Genomic DNA, 17,306 nt, shown 5'->3' with positions numbered 1-17,306 from the left:
ATTAGGAATAAATGGGACCCTTCTCAATTTGATAAAGAGCATCTACAAAAAAACTCTACAGCTACAATTTACTAGTGGTGAAAAACTGAATTTTCTCCTTGAGATCAAGACAAAGGCAAGGAAATTTTGTCTCATCACTCCTTCAGCATCCTCATGGAAGACTGAGCTGGTTCAGTAAGGCAAGAAAAAGAAATAAAAGACAAATCGATTGAAGAAATAATAAAACAATCTCAGTTTGTAGATAGCATCATTATTCATTCAGAAAATCCCAAAGAACCTTTAAAAAAATTCCCAGAACTAGTAAATGAATCTAAATCTAGGAAGGTGACAGAATAAAACATTAGTACACAAGAATCTATTGTATTTCTATAGATTAGTGATGAACAATTGGAATTTGTAATTGAGAAAACAGTATCTTTCACATAAACAACAAAAAATTACTTAGGTATAAATAGCAAAATATGTGAAACATATTTATGCTGATAATGGAACATTACTCAGCAATAAAAAGAAATGAGCTATCAGTTCATGAAAAAGAATGGAGGAGTTTAAATAAATATGACTAAGTGAAAGTAGACAATCTGAAAAGACTACATACTGTATGATACTGTATGATTCCTATTTTGTGATATTTTGCTCCAAAGCAAAACTATGGAGACTTCTAAAGGGATCAGAAGTAAAGGGGCTCAGGGGCAAGAAATGGAAGGATGAATAGGTGGAGTACAGAGGATTCTTAGGGCAATGAAACTATTCTGTATGATACTATAATGGCAGATACATATTATGCATTTGTCAAAAACCATAGAACTGCACGACAAAAAAGTGTACTTTTAATGTAAACTAAGTACTTCAATTAAGAATTATATATTAATATTGGTTCATTGATTATTACAAATATACCACACTGATAAAAGATGCTAATAATAGGGGAAACTGTGTACAGGGCACAGAGGGTATATGGGAAATCTCTGTAATAACTACCTAATTTTTCTGTCAATGTAAAATTATCCTAAAAAATGAAATGTATATGTATAAAAAATTAAGCACTGACATCAGCAAAATGTAAATTAAAACCATCCTGAGGTGCCTCTAGACTCCATCTGAATGGCTAAAATTACAAAGACTGACAATATCAAGTGTCATCAAGGATAGACAAGCAAAGGGAAATCTCATATATTGCTGACAGGAGTGTGAAATCATACAACCATTCTGGAAAACAGTTTGGCATTTTTTTCTTGTAAAGTTAAACATATATCACATAACACAAAAAGTCTACTAGGTATTTACCTAGGAGAACGAAAATGTATATCCACTCAAAGCCTTGTAGACCAGTGGTCATGGCAGTTTTATTTATAATAACAAAAAATTGTGCTTTAATCCCTCTCTTTAAGTTCAGTAATACTCTGCTTCGCTCAACAGTGCCCTGAACTAGCACTTTGGAGAAGGAAGGAAACTTCTGCCCACAAAGACAAACAGTCCAGCCAGGCAGAAGGTGTTCACAGGAGCTGAGGGATCTTCAGGAAGCAGACTGAGAAGAATGCAAGTCTTCGGTATGGATAAGGCTCTGTATTGGTTTCTCAGGGATGCTGTAACAAAGTATTATAGATTGAGGGGCTTAAACAGCACGAAGTGATAGCCTCAGTCTGAAGGCCGGAAGTCTGAAATCAAGGTTTGTCAGGGCTGGTTCCTTCTGAGGCCCCTGAGGGAAGAATCTGCCTCGGGCCTCTCCCCTTGGCTTGTAGCTGACCGTCTTTGCCCCAAGCCTTCACATCACCTTCCCCCTGTGGGTGTCTGTGTCCAAATTTCCCCTTTTTATAAGGACACCAGTCATACTGGATTAACGTCCATCCTAATGACCTCATTTTAACTTGGTCACCTCTGTAAAGGCTCTGTCTCCAGGCAAGGTCACATTGCAAGGCAGTGGGGGTTAGTTAGAATTTCACAATATGAAACTGGGTTGGAACAATAACAGGTTTGAACCATTTATTTTTTAAGTCACGTAGAGGGTAACCAGATAATGTAAAACTGGCCTCAGGACAGTCACCCAGTCACCTTGGCTTCAGATTAATGGGACCAGGAGCTGTGTGATAGTCTTCCCTGCCCCTTGGGAATATTGAGCCCAACTCAGATTTGAGTTTCATCACCCAAACAAATGCTGGTGTTTCACGATTGCTCTTTAATTCTCAGAGAAAGGCAAGAGAACCTAGCTTTTCTGTGGAAAGATTTTTCTGCGTGATGCTCTTTTTATTTTCTGAATTGTTTTTATTGTGGTAAATACACATAATATTAAATTTACCCTCTTAACCATTTTAAGTGTACACTTCAGTCATATTAAGCACATTTATATTGTCCATCTCCAGAACTCTTTATATCTTGCAAGACTGAAAATCTGTACCCATTAAACACTAACTCCCCCTGACCCATCCCCCCAAGCCCCAGCCACCACCATTCTTTCTTCCATCTCCCCTTTCCCCTCACACCCCAGCCTCTGGTAACCACCATTCTCCTCTCTCTTACTATGAGTTTAGTGTTTTGTTTTAGATTTCACATATAAGTGAGATCATGCAATATCTGTCTCTCTGTGTCTGGCTTATTTCACTATCTTCCAGGTTCATCCATGTTGTCACAAATGTCAGGACTTCCTTCTTTTTTACGGCTGAATAATATTCCATTGTATATTGGACAGAGCCTATTTCCTTTATCCACTCATCTGATAGACACTTAGATTATTTCCATGTCTTGACTATTATGAATAAGGCTGCAGTGAACATGGGAGAACAAATGGTCTCTTCAATTTCAACCCAGGAGTGTGGGGGCTTGATGGCCTCTGCGTAAGCTCACCGTCTCACCTCCAGGGAAGCAGATGTCCCTTTCCTACAGTTAAGGAAAATTAAGCTCAGTGAGATTAAGTATCTTGCCCAAATTGTCCAAACAGTTACTGAATCACAGATAATAAGAGAGAGACTTAACCCCAGGCCTTTCTGACTCCAGTGCCCATAACATCTAGCTTCTTAACACATACACAAGCATGTAAATGAAACACATTCTAAAATCATTCTTCCCAATTTATGTATACAAAGCTGTGTTATCTGACATAATCCAGGATGTATCCTCTGAACAGAAAGTTTAGAGGAGACAGCATTAGAAGAGAGTTCTAGGTAACTCCAAGAACTTTGACACTTGATGGAAAAAATATTATGGATTACATGAACCTATATCCATATAAATTGTAGAAATTATGTGAATTGCTTGTTGAGGTAAGGAAACAAGGGAAACATGTTTCATGTGTTGGAAAGAAAATAGCAGTCAGTGGCATTTGGGGGGCTACATGAGACCTGCTCTCAAGAATCTCGGGAAGCCTCCTCCATTCTTTGATACGAACAACTGAAGCTCCTTCAGCTTCTGTGCTGTGCAGTGCAGCAGTGAGCTCCTCCCTCTGGCGCAGATTGCGCCCCCTGCTCCAGGGGGCTGACACGGAACCTGGGGAAGAGAGAAAAATAAGCCATTTATACTGCAATGTGGCACTCAGGATCATTGATATAATACTGCGGCATGGTGTGATTAAAGCAGGTAATTATGTAGAGTGTAGGGACCTATTTCTTATCACCATCGCATCAGATTTAATTTCACTAATCTAAGCTTTTTGGAAGGAAAAGAGAAAAGCTTTGCAGTAGCTCCCCTTCCTGGTGCTGTTCAGAAATAACAATTGTGCGGCCACATCTCCACAGTGCAGGCAGCTCCACGGGCTGGGGCGCAGCACTAATGAGCCTGGGTCAGGAGGTCACTCCTCCTTGGAGGCGGGCCTCTAGCCGCGCTCGGCCCCTGGTGACAGAAGGGGCCCTAACCTCAGTCCCTTTCATCTCACACATGGGGCGGCTTGAGGGGAGGGCGGGGGCGGGTGAATAAATCTTCCACTGGAGATGATATTGCATTGCTAAACATAGTCTGAACAACAAATCTTCTGTAGTGAGATTTGTGTACATTTGAGGATCATCGACTGGTTTTCCTGTAAGTTCTCTGAGCTCCCAGTGGAACTATAAGATCCTGATTCAGCCCCTCACCTTTTTCTATTGGTGTGGCTCTCTATCAAGACACGAGGATGTACTTGCTGGTGCCAAGAAGCTTACAGTTCATCTGGTTGTTAGGATTTAACGTCAGGATATCAGGGATTTGGGTTTCATGCTGGTTGCAGGGCTGGATTACCACAGAGAAGAAATGGGCACATGCCCACTTGGAAAGATTCTGTCCTTTTGAACAGTTCCTGTCTATTCAAAGGCGCCCAGGAGACGTTATGTGGAGTCTAGATATCACAGGCGTTTCCTGGCTCTACTTTTGAGAAATCACAGAGAATCACACGTGCAACTTCGAAGACCATCTGAGCTCTGTGCATCTTTGAGAAATATTGTATGAGATGGAAAAATTATAAAAGAAATGTTGAAAAATAAGCCTATTTAAATGTTATACTGAACTCATTAGCTATTCAAACTGAATGTTTTTCTATTAAAATTTGTTCAAGCATCATAAAAGTCTGGCAATAAACACATCATAAACTACATTTTCAAATGTCACATCAGGAGTTGGATGAAATCAATTAGGGAGGGAAGTATATAAAGAAAGATTAACTTCTACTGTTTTCTGAGTTTTGCAAAAATATTTTCCACTGACCTTCTAAAAGTTGGCAAACTTCCATTATAAAATAGGAAAACTTCCTTTAGCCCATGCAAGAGTGTTCCAGGCCTCAGAAATGTCATGTGTCATGGACTGTAATAAAGATAAAAATTCTTATTATCTTCTATTTTGATAAATACTAAAAATAAAAGTAATCTTATTTTATTGATTCTGCCATTGTTACAGGACTGTGATAAGAGTATTCTAAGCAATAATATCAACAGGTTTAATTTTAAATTCGGAGAATTGGACTAATGTGGTGATTTTTAATGAGTGAAGAGTCCAAACTCTGGATTTAGAAAAAACCCTACTATAAAAGGCAAGTAATAGAACTTTGGGGTACGCACAGGGGAGTGTTTTCCTCTGTGTTAATGAATTATACCTAAGAACTACACCTTCTTCTAAAATCTAATTTTCAGAGTCTCAGGATAAATCCAAGACTAAATCTCCGCCCAAGGGCTTAAGTAAGAGGGTGGCAGGTATCAGTCACTGCTTAACTGTTCGTTATCAGCTGATTAATTACTTTCATTAAAAAAACACTTTAATAAACAGTCAATTTCTAATAATTTAAGTTTCAAGGAAAAGACAGGGTTCTTAAAATCCTTAAAGGCTTATCACATTTAAAACCAAAGCACGTGTCTTCAAATGTTATCCTCTCCATCTGGCAGGGCCCCCCGAGCGTTTTTCCGAATCGCTTTATAGTGATAATTCACTCTTCTGAATATTTGGCACCCAGTCTTTGTGAAAAATTGTGATTTTTATCAGAGCGGAGGCAATAACGGAAGGCTGTCATTTGGAACCCGGATGGGTCAGGAATCTTGTCACACTAGCATCATCCCGCAGCACCCGCCCGTCCTTTCCAACTGGGGAGAAAAGATAAGAGAAACTGCCCTGCGTGGGGGCACAAATAGCCTAACGCGGTTGGAAATCAGGCAAATCCTGGCTTTTACGAGCTGAACTCCCCCGCAGGCTGAATTACAGCTCTCCTACCAGTCCCGGGGCGCTGAATGATGTCATGGGATCTGAGTGCAGCGAGATGAAAGGGATAAAGCAGAACCCGCTGGCACTAGGCAGAGCTCCCAGCACACAATCACCGCGAGCTTGGGAACCCGCGCAGCCACGGATCCAGCCACTCAGCCCAAGCTCGGGAGAAGCACGGGCATCGCCTCGTTGCAAAAAAGAAAAAAGAGGAAAACAACGTGATCCGTGTCAAACAAAAGAATCTGTGGACTAGAAGGCGGGAGGGAAGCCGCCTACCTGCTGGAAGTGAGCTTCTTGAGATCCACGCACGTATATAAATTTAGCTCTGCCTTTGATGTTCTGAGACTGATCACTGATCAGATTACGGGGCATTTCATCTCCCTGCTCCTCCGCCTTTGATCTGCATGGTTAATTTTATTTTCCTGGATTTGAAGTTTCGTCTGGGCTTGTGCTGACATACATTTTTGGGAAGGTAGAAGCATTTGGCACAGAAGGGCTGCCAAGGAGAAACGGAGCTGCCGACAGGGTGAGTACTGGAAAGCGTTCAGCACGTTGCAGGAAGAGCATTTCGTGTTTTGTGTAGCTTTCACTTCGCTTTCCCTGTGTGTTCGAAAAGATGGTTTTTGGTTTTCATCAATGAAACACTTGAACACTAGCTTATGCTACATGTATGTGTCAGAGTAAATATGATACTCGATCTCATTTTAGCTGTTTGTACAGAAGGGTTTATAATTTGTCATGCAAATTTTGCTTGGAAATGAGTTGTTCAAACAGGACAAAACAGGAGAGTGCTAAGTTTAGCATACAACCGGTGCTTCAGAGCCTGAGATCTGTAAACTGTAATTGCTCTAAGTATTTACTGGTTACTTTATTTAGGAAACAGGCCCTGAACTATTTGCTGCCAGTCTTTCTTTGTTTTCTTATGTAAAAGAGTTTATTTAGTGCATCTCCAGCAATGTTTGTTTCTTTCGTTTATTTATTCTCTCACCTTCAAGACTTAAACCTATTAAATACATTTCCTTAGGCAGTTTGTGTCCTCAAGGGAATCGCTGAAAAGGCACTCAAGAATGATTAAAGCCGCTTATGTGTAAAACTGAAGGATTTTAAAAACAGTGAGGGCAAAGTTGTGCCAAATTGGGTTAAAAAAAAAGACTAGTGATTTTCTGTAACTTTTGAAAAAAGCACAAGCCTTATTTACAGAAACATTCACAAGGTCAATATTCCTGAATTTACATTTTACTTTAAATTTATAGTGACAGCTGTTGTAAGTTAAAATTTGCTGTTTATGAAAAGTCTTTGAGTAATCAAGTTATTACGTTACATAGTTTTTAGTCACATTTTCACTTTATGCTCCACATGGCAAAACCAAAATATACTATTGTGCTGAATTTGAAATTTAACTGTTTTTTTCTCTTTTTTTTTTTTGTCAATTCAATGATTACATACATACCCAGCACAATCTTTACATTGAGGTGCAGGAACTTAATACAGCTGTGTGTTCACATTAATTCATTTTAATGTCCTAGTGCTAAGTTTATTTGGGTAGAATATTTAATTATCATCATAATTGTCCATTCTGTGCTAGGTGAACCACAAAGAAATTGTAACTGATAAGACTCGTTATCCGTTAGTCTGAAATTCTGATGAAACAGGAAGGTCTGATGAGTCTCATTTCATATGTAATTAATTTTTCAGAGTCGGTTAATTAAATTACTGACTAAAATTTCCTCTTTATGTTAGGAGGGCATTAATTATTTAGCATTCTTTGCTTAAATTTAAAACTCTAAGAGCTAATGGAGATTATTTCAAACCATTCTAAACAGACTATATATTTTTTAAATGTTTCAGTAAGAATTTAATCTAAAAGATTTAACTAGCGTTTTTAGTCATGCCAAAGAGGCACTGGAATTTTTGTTCCACTGACAATGCAACAAAGCCTGTTCACAATATGCTGGACAATATTCAGGTTAGGTTGATTTTTTTCATTTGTTTATTGAAAAACTACTCTTTAAATCACAAAAAACATATTCATGTTCTCATTCAGATAAAGAAAATTAAGCTTTTAAAGTAACGCCTGGATAAGATGCTTAAAGAAATCAGTATGCGTTGGAAATGGATCATTTAGTTTAGATTTGAGTTTAAAAAAATTTTTTCAGTGACTGTCTATTCTGCTCCTAGGTTCATTTAAACAAATACACACTCTCCTCAGCACAAAACTAAAGTGGGAATTAGAAATTATCTGATTAATATAGGCTTTGTAGAAAACTAGCTTGGGCAAGTCAAATCTGTGAAAATCCACTTCAGTGTCTGAATTAAGTCAGCTGATTGTTTACTTTCTGTGTCTTCTTTAAGAAATGAAGCATTGTATTTGATTTTAAAAGAGAGGGGCTATTGCTCATGTACAGGTACATCTCAAAGGCATTTTAAATTAATTCCTACGTGATCTTGGCTGTGATTTAAGTAGATATGCTCCATAATACTTCTGCTGAACAGGAAGCTTATGTTACATTTTTTAAAGCTCTTTCCCTTTTATTGCTTCAATGGTAGCTTTGTTACTGCAAGAAGTCCAAGTCTTCAAAAGACCTATTTCTAGTTTCAGTTCTGTCACTGATAAGGTATGTGACCTTAAGAGAGTCACTTCACTACTCAGTTTTCTCATGTGTGAAATGGGAAAGTTGATCAGAACATCTTTATGAAATAAGCAGGGTGGAATTTTTATGGTCATTTTACAGATGAGGAAACTGAGACTAGGAAAACTTACCTAAGGTCCTATGGCTAGTTTTCCAAGACCTAGTCACCATGCATAGTCTCTTTTCCAACAGCTGCTGAAACAAATGCACTGTGTAGCTGATCAGCGAACAATGTTTACTTGAAAGATAAAGATAACCACTTCCTACTGCAATACATTTTCTGTTTCCATGATAGATACGTCAGTCAACTGGATTAGTCTGCTTACTGCTTAACTATTCCTTTGGCTTTTCTATTTCTAAACAGTCTCAACACTACTATACATAATTCACCATAACCCTGGAAATAATTTTCACAGAAAAATATAATACATCAACGCGATGTGGGATTATATATATTTGCGTGTGTCTGCCTATATGTGTATATTGCAGGTCTGGCATTATATAAGCACCTCTTTGTGTGTTTCCAAGGTATTGATATTTTCTTAGAAGATGTCAGTTGGGTCCATGGAAAGTTTAATAGTTAATGAAAGATCATTATTCCTCAAGAGAGATTCCCAGTGGACTTTTGTGAGATTGCAGTTTGCAAATTTGGTATGGGTTTGTACATGATAATGTGTTCCATATTAACATTTGATTATGTCAGGAATCTTTGAACATGTTTTCATTAATTCTCTGGCTTTTTTCTGGGGAAATTATGTATTTCTCATGAATAAATTTAAAGAATTTATTGACTGTACATTTTACAGGTATGCACTGCTCTCAAGCCAAATAACTGTCCTTGTGTCTTAGCACCCTCATGCAGGTTTCATAATAAAGCTTTACAGTTTATTACTTTGTAACATTCACTAATATTTACTAATTATGAACTAATTCACTGATATTTATTGAGTACTTGTGGGCTGGGCAATCTAACGATATTTTTTAAAAACACTCATTTAAATTTTCAATTAAGTGTGTCATCCCCACTATACAGATGAAGAAAGTGAGTCTCAGAGAGACTGTACAAGGACACAGGGCTAGTTAAGTGGCGCTAAGGTCTATCTGATTTGAAAATTGGGTTCTTTTTTTTATAGGGCTAAACAGCTTACTTCTTTCTATTATAAGAATTATATAGCACAAACTTGACTCTCTGCAAACATTATAGCCAAAATTTTGTCCAAAAAAATAGGCTCTGTTTTCTTTCTTTCTTTTGATATATCTTATGAAAGCTATTGGAAGGTTTTGATTAGAGATCTCCATCAGTTGGCCTAGAATCGATAGCTGTAAGGGACCTCAAGACTCAAGCCTTTCTACGTCTGCCTCAGGGCTGCGCAGGGACTCAGCTGACACCCCTCTGGTCAGACTTCTCCTGGGACGGCTGGGCCAGTCCAAGGCACCCTGGGAAAATTAATGATTTGGTGTCCCTTTAAAGAGTGATTCTTTAACCTTTTGTCAGTGCAAATTCAGAGGGTGGGCTGCTTATGGAAAGGAGGGTAGACAGAGGTCCCCTGGAGGCTGTACTTAATTTCTCCTCTGCTGTCACAAGCCATTTAGCTTTGGTTCCAAGGTTGCCCCTCAAATCCACCTACTTGCCCAAATCACCACTCAGATGTCACTGAGTCACACATCCTTAGATTGAGAGGTAGTTTGATACCACCCATTGTGACTTAACTTTTCTCTTTGGTGAAAAGGGGGAGGGGCACATGGGGTGATGACAGGGGTTGAAAGCAACTTTATCAAAGCATTGCTTCCAAGGTAAACCACACTCTCTTTAGAGGAGCTTCCTCCATCTCCTTAACGTCCCTAAACTTGGGCGCCCCTATAGCATCATGGCCTGCTTCCCAGAGAACCTGCTCCTTAATTCAACCATATACAGAGGAGTCTGCCATATTTACCAGCAAAGAGAGGAGGAGAGTCAGTGGCATATTTCTTCTCTCATTAAACACGTAAAAAGTCTGGCCGATGGGGGTGTCATAAACTCAAAAGGATCAGTGCAAGTGCTATAACTTACAACAACTTTGCTCTATAAATGTCAGGAGTTTGACGTTATATAAATGAAATAAATAACCTCCTTGGCCTTTTTATGTATGTTGGTTTATGTATGCACTAGTGGTACGGTGAAGATCATGTTACAATTCAGGGAGCCTGGATTTTGATTTCAGCTTTATTATTAATTTCATGTGTGACCTTGAGCAAGTCACTCAATGTCTGGCCCCAACCCTACACTGATAATCTATAATTGGCAGCCATGGATGTTGGAAATTACTTAAATATCTGGGTCTTGTTTATTTTTTCCCTTATTTTAACTATATTTGGCAAACTTTATTAATCGTTGAGATTCTCACCCCCCATTTATTAATTAATTCAACAGATTTTTAACGAGTACCTACTATGTATCAGGCACTGTGACTAACAGACAAAATCCAGTATTCCCATGTAGCTTGCATTCTATTCCGTTTTCTCCAAGAATAATGGTTTATATTAGAAATGATTATGTCAAACAATTTTCCATTAACTTTGCTTTTAGTGAGCTAGCATAACTCTGACACTATTTTTAAAAGAAGTTTGTGACTTCATTAGTTAAACTTTTTTTTTTTTAAATATCCTAAAAAAATACACTTTGTATCAGCTTAACTATTGCTTCAACTGCCTTCAGAAAACCAACCCCTAACATAATCTTAATAATGACACCTCTATCAAAAGCCTCATAACAATTTGGCCTCTGCAGCACAAAGTTCAACCTATTAATGTTATTCAGTGTTTTAAAGGGAGAAAAATGCTTACAGCCCTAACTCTAAGCATTGATTTCATTCTGAATGAGCCTAGAAATCATAGAGTTCTTTTTGTACTACCACTGGTCCTCACCTGTGTGTATGGGTTCCCATTCAGACACCGTCTCCAGATCATGTAAACCCTCACAGTGAGGTAAGGTTATTCATGTAACTTAGCATGCTTCATTACAGAATAAAATGCGTATACTAGCAGACTGCAGAGGTTCAATGCTCTTTGGCCTCTCTGTCAAATGTCACCTCAATTATCATTTATTTACTGATGCTAGACATTGTATACCCTACAAAAGATGTAATGGTACTGATAGTGGCTGCCATTTAGTGAGCACTTACTATGTGTCATGTGCTTTAACTACTTTATCTTATTTAACAATTACCAAAAGTCACCACAATGCATTTTACAGGTGAAGAAACAGAAATTTATGGAGGTGAAGTAACTTTTCCTAGGGCATGCAACTAGTGAATGGTAAATTGGCATCCAAGACCAGATAATCTGCTGCCAAAGCCTGTGCATGTTAGTTAACACCGGGGTCTCTCTCCAGAGTGAGCTAAAAGGCTGATGGGGAACGTCAATCATACACACAGGACTCAATGCAAGAACTAATGAACTAAATAATGTGTTACTGTCTCTAAATACAAAAGGATGCCAGAGGGAAAAAGCATTTGGCTGCAGTCAGAGAGGTAGTTCCTAAATTATCAGATTAAATCCACTCAGAATACATTTATTAAACATTTGTTTGAATGTTTGATACTATCGGAGATACAAGTTTGAACAAAGTATGTGCCTTCTCTGAAAGCATTTTTAACTCCTGAGGAAGAAATCTAAGTCACAGATGCTTCCCACGCAGGAAGAAGGTGGCGGGTGCTGTCACTGCAATAAGAAGATTGCGCATTTGGAGAGTCTCATGGGAGTTAGGGTTTCTGAGTTGGTCCTGAGATTGGAGTGAGGTGGGTCCAGAGTCAGAGAATTAAGGGAAAGAAGTGAGAAGGAAGAGGAAGCTCAGCGAGCAAAGGGAAGGGCAAGTTCTGAGCACACGGGCGGCAAGGCATGCAGACCAATTTGGCCACAATATGAAGCGTGCGGTCTAGAGGAGAGAATAAGGCTGAAAATGCGCGTGGAACTCAGACGTGGAAATCTCCGAGTGCTAATAATGCAAAGAGTTTAAAAGCCACTCTTTACAATGAGGAACCTCTTGTAAATCTTTTAACTGGACAGGGACAGTCATGAAAGGCAGGAGGAAGCAGGGCCGGCTGGACAGGGCAGCAGGGAAGAAGGTTTGAAGACTGTGTGATATTCAGGTGAGAGGTGGAGGGGCTGTGCTGTGGAAAAGGTGGTGAAACGAAGAGGAAAAGAGGAAGGAGGCCCTTAGAATAATTCAGCGAAGGCATACTGAGTATCCCAGGCTCTACGACAGTAGAAAATAAGATGAGCGCTCCGGACAGTGACACAAGGCTGGGGAAAGGAGCCCAGGTGAGCAGACGACTTCAGGGGACGGTGTGTGAGTGCCGCAGACACAGGCTGCAGTGCTCCCAGGTAACAGTTTACAGGTGAGGGCAACCTGCGCCTCAGAAAAGATCGTGTCTATCATTCGTAAATCACTTACAAATAAATCATTGTGATTTATATTCTGGCTGTGTTACATTGGAAGTAGACAACCTTGAGTTGAGGTGTGGCCCTGGGGATTTTTAATGTATTTTTCACAAGACCCTAACACACCACTACGATGCTCTCAGTGTCAGATCTCAAGATGTCCTATCAGTAAGAAACTTTAAAAACTTATTCATGCAACAGATATTTATTGAGGAGCTATTCTGGGCCTTGGGGTATAGAAAAGAAGCACAGGACGTGGTTCCATCTAAAAAGATGTGCAGTTGTGTCGGGAAAATATAAGCAATGCAAGAGAAACTGTGGATGCCTCTCTGTCCGCAAAGTCATTGCGTGGGAAGGAACGTTGCCCATTTATTCACTCACTGGACTGATGAAACTATAATTGCTTGGATTTCTATAGTACTCTACTGCTGAAAGAGTATTTTTTACATGTATGATGCCTTTACTCGGAACAAATCTGCAGAACGGGCGCTGTTAGCTCTGCTTCATAGATGCACAAACTGAAGTTAAGAAATTTTAATACTTTACACAAAATAGTGGTGAAAACAAACTCCCCCCACATTGCTAGCGGCCTGGAGTTTATTGAGTGACCCTGGAAGATGGACTTGCTGGTCCTGGCCTGGAGGAGGTGGCCACAGCCGTGAACTAGGTCACGCCCCCTGACCTCTAGTGGTTTCTGATCAGGGGTGAGCCTCCGGTGAGTGTCTGCTGGAAAAATTCATCAATGAAAGAACGAGGTGGTTATTGATAAGCTAGGCCATGGTGATCTTGATGGTCCAGAGCCAACAGGCCACGTGGTTTTCCGGGGCCGCCTCCTATGCAGAGGGCCCGGGTAGAGGGCGACCCTGCCGAGGGAAAGGCACAAAGGTCCTGGGAAATGCGTCCAGGGTGGAAAGGAAGGCGCCCTCCTGGGCAGAAGGCAGTTCCCCCAACATAGCCAAACTCCTGCTGGCCTCGGTGTACCTCTCCCTCCGCCCTCTCTCAGGTGTGCGGTGGGCAGGCATTGACGCGGTGCGCGGCCGCGCAGGCCGGCCACCAGCGCCGTGACCGCGGTCGCGGGAGCCGGGGCCGCTAGGGGGCGCAGCCGAGCACGCAGGGGGCGGAGCCCGGGGTGGGGCGGGGCCGGGACGCGGCGGCGTTGCCCGGCTACGGGAGAGCGCGGATCCCGCCGCGCCGGGAAGCGCTGGGCGTGCGCGCGCGCGGAGCGGACCCCGGCCCAGCCGCGCGCCGCGTTCCGTACCCGTCGGCCCTGCGCGCTCCTAGTCCCCGAGCGCGGCCTGCAGAGCCTCCTGGGAAAAAAGGGAAGGTAGGTACCCGCTCCGCCCGGTGCTGCGCGGGGTCCCCAGCGCGCGCTCCTGGAGATGCCCGAGGAACGGAAGCCCCGGAAGGAGGCGGCTGCCTAACGGAGGGATGGGCGCTGGCAGGAGCTGCTCTCGCGCAGAGCAGGGGGCGGGCGGACCAAGCGGGGCCCGGGTAACCCCTGCGCAGGGTGACAGCTGGGCTCCGCCGGGGGCGGGGGCACCGGCGGCGCTGGAGCTTGCGCGCGCGGGCGCCCCCGGGTCTCCGATGGCCATGGCAGTGACGGGACTTGTCTCTCTGTCCAGGGATCTTGTGTAGAAAGTCTGCTCGCCGGGCCAGCGTATGTGGGTGTAAGTGACTCTGCTGGAGGCTCCCAGGCCTTGAACCCCGGCGCTCGGTCCTGTGCCGGGCACCCCAAGCCCGCGCGGTGGCGGGAGCGCAGCGCCCGGAGGGGCAGGTTCCGCGCGCGCCCCTCGGGAGCTGCCTGCAGGCCTGCCCTGCCCGCTGGTGCTGGGGAGATGGGAGGGGGACGTTCATAAGATGCATAGCAGTCCGTGACCGTCCTCTGTGGAAAAATTAAGTTTCGCAGCTATCAGCAGTATTTATTAGTGCTGTGATGGGTATTAGAAAGAAGGCCAGATGTCACAGCCCTAGTCAAGGTTCTGATGCCATTTCATGGAATGGAAATTAGTTAATATACTCGTAAAATGAAGTTTGGAAGGATCAAAATTCAATGGTCTGTTTTGATGATCGCGAAGTAGTCATCAAACCTACATTTACCAGAATAAGAAATTCGTGTCACTTTATTTTTGCATTTTAATAAAAAGACCCAATTTGCAAACAAACCAGAAGCGTTGTTCAGTATTTCTTTAATTAAACAATTTAACTCAAAATACTTATAAAGGTGTAGTTTTTACTCTAGTGACAGTTTTCCATTGCTAGGAAACAATTTCTTTATATAAACAGGGAACAGTTATGGTTAAACATGACTTATGCAAACAAGAATTTATTTTAATTTGTTATTTCATGATCAGATATTTATATGTAAAAGGGAGGATTATATTGCATTAGTTCAGGATTTACTCAATATGGTTTCTGTTGTGCATTTCCCCTTAGGCGTTTTTGCCAGTTATACTTTTCATGGAGTTCAGAAATATATTTCATTTCAAACACTGCTTATTACTTAATTTAAAGATACGTAACTAGAGGGGATGGGAACTGAATGCTGCAGAAGACAGTTTTAGTTTTTGACAGTCATCATCACAGATATGTATTTCTATTTAAATACAGTCCTGTATTTAAATAGAAATACAGCTATTTTAAATAAGACAGGAAAAGAATTCTTTGCATGTTCTGAAAATAATTCAGAACATAGAAGTACAATTTCATTTTGAAAATATTGCCTTGACAATACATAGAATGCTTCCATGAGCTCTGTAAGTTCTTTATTTTTTGATCTATTAAAATATGACATCTACTTTATTACCTAGGCCACATGTCTTTATTGACTTTAGAATTTTTTTCCGTGGTAAGTGCTAACTCTGGGACGTTGTGTTAGTATTTTCTGGAACACACATGGAAGTTGTTTCTTTGATGAGAGTGTCTTCTGACTGCGAGTCCAAGCTGGATCTTGAATTTAAGGTTAAAGACATGTGGAAACTTGTGCGCTTGAAATGGCAGTGGCTTTCCTTTCCAGAAGATTTGAGTAAGGAACGTCATTAATATTTAAGTAGTTATAAGAGCCATTTTAAAAGAACGGAAAATTAATTTCTTTACTTCGTTAATCATGAACTTTACATACATATACATACATTCACATACACACACATATATAATATATACATGTGAATGGGAAATAAACATTTCCCATGTAATGTAATACACGTAAGACATGTAATAGCCACATGCTGTCCTTAATATATTAATTTAGTTCACTGGTTACAACTCTAATACACGAACCTAGGGCATGTTGGGGGAGTTTTGAAACACACGTGAGGAATTCTGCTAACACTCATGAAGAGAATTTGATTCTCCTTTTGACCTTTTTAAAAAATCTGAGCCTGTGACCTGTTCCACCATTCAAAAATTAGCACAACACAAAAAGCACACAGGCATTTTTCATACATGAAAAAAGTCAAATCCTTTTAAATCTGATGAATCAATATTTAAAGTCAAGCACTTACAATTCTGGAAAAGGCCAACGTGCTCTGTTGACTACAGGATGATTAAGAATGCCCACCGTATAGCTGCTTATGCAATGAGAGCCAGAAACAGTTTAACCATTGAGTGTATTTTTCTTACAGCAGCTGATTTTTAAATGTTCGTAGCCTTTTTAAAGTAACCCTAAAGAAAAAGAACAGTAAATCAGTCTGAACATGGTTTCTTTACACTATTTACTGGTTGAGCAGTGAGTTCGTTCATTGTATTTTGTCTAAAATGTTTACATTTAAAAGTAAAATGTTTAAACAGTATTGGTTATCTTTTAGTTCACACATCATAGAATATGTACCTTTTAAACTGAAGTTTTAAAACTTGGGTTTTTAAAAAGAACCACCACCCATCAGCAATTCTCTAAGACAAAGGAATGTAGTGTATCTCCAAATTAAATGTTACTTTGCTCTTCAGTGGGCTTGGAAAGGTCCAATAGGAGGAGAGTCTAGAAGAATGAAGGCTACCTTTACTGGAGAAGAGCACTACCAATGTTACAAACAGTGGCTTTGGAATATATCCAGACTTACTTCTGAAATAAAAATTTAAACAGCTGTGTTTTAGAAGTAGTTGTGCACAGTACTCTTAAGATAGACTGTGTCCATGTTTGAGGTCCCCTTCGTCCTTGAAGCTACAACTGTTCTATTTGTATTTTAGGATAAACACTTAAGAATTTTGGGGAAAGTACTTTGGTTATAATATGCCAACATATAATAAATAATATAATATAATATAATATAATAATGTAAATAATATAATAATATAATATATTGATTGAACATGTTGAGAAAATTGACAGTGATTTTCCTAAGCCAAAGTAAGAGTCTACAACTGAGCAAAATAAAAAGAATTAACCTCAAAATACCCTATCCTAGGTTAAGGTCTGTTAAAAAAATAATAATTATAGAGCCTGACAGTGAGTGGTTCCTAATGTTTTTGAGCTTTAGGAAAATTGAAGATATTGTACTTGGCAACAGAACGTTGTAAAGCTTGTAGAGTAGTAAAAAATATTTCATGATTAGAAAAAGGGAAATATTTCTTACTTCTCAGCCAACCACAATATGTATATGCTTTTTACTGCAT

The 17,306-nt window shown here is 40.3% G+C and overlaps 1 protein-coding gene and 1 long non-coding RNA gene across 7 annotated transcripts in view; one reads left to right on the top strand and one right to left on the bottom strand.

The window, feature by feature from the left end:
* On the bottom strand, positions 1-5,798 carry LOC118928326 (uncharacterized). The gene is made up of 3 exons (XR_005031192.2): positions 5,659-5,798; positions 4,666-4,761; positions 1-3,480 (listed from the first exon to the last, which is right to left on the bottom strand). It is a non-coding gene; the product is annotated as an uncharacterized LOC118928326 (long non-coding RNA).
* A 50-nt stretch (positions 5,799-5,848) lies between these two features.
* TNFRSF19 (TNF receptor superfamily member 19) overlaps positions 5,849-17,306 on the top strand; it is an 84,690-nt gene continuing 73,232 nt past the window's right edge. The window contains exon 1 of one of the 6 annotated variants that reach the window (XM_036917416.2): positions 5,849-6,175. Coding sequence is in view for 3 of the 6 variants with exons in the window: in XM_036917414.2 (XP_036773309.2) it covers positions 12,534-12,655 (122 nt within the window). In the remaining 3 variants the exon portion in view is untranslated. Of the gene's footprint in view, positions 6,176-11,923; positions 12,056-12,220; positions 12,656-13,848; positions 14,023-17,306 lie in introns of those variants that run through there. The other 5 variants (XM_036917419.2, XM_036917414.2, XM_057490239.1 and 2 more) reach the window with 5 other exon arrangements.

Source organism: Manis pentadactyla, chromosome 2 (assembly GCF_030020395.1).
Source record: "Manis pentadactyla isolate mManPen7 chromosome 2, mManPen7.hap1, whole genome shotgun sequence".
Classification (NCBI taxonomy): domain Eukaryota; kingdom Metazoa; phylum Chordata; class Mammalia; order Pholidota; family Manidae; genus Manis; species Manis pentadactyla.
Note: the sequence above shows the minus strand (reverse complement) of the source record. Positions and strands in the feature narration are given on the sequence as shown.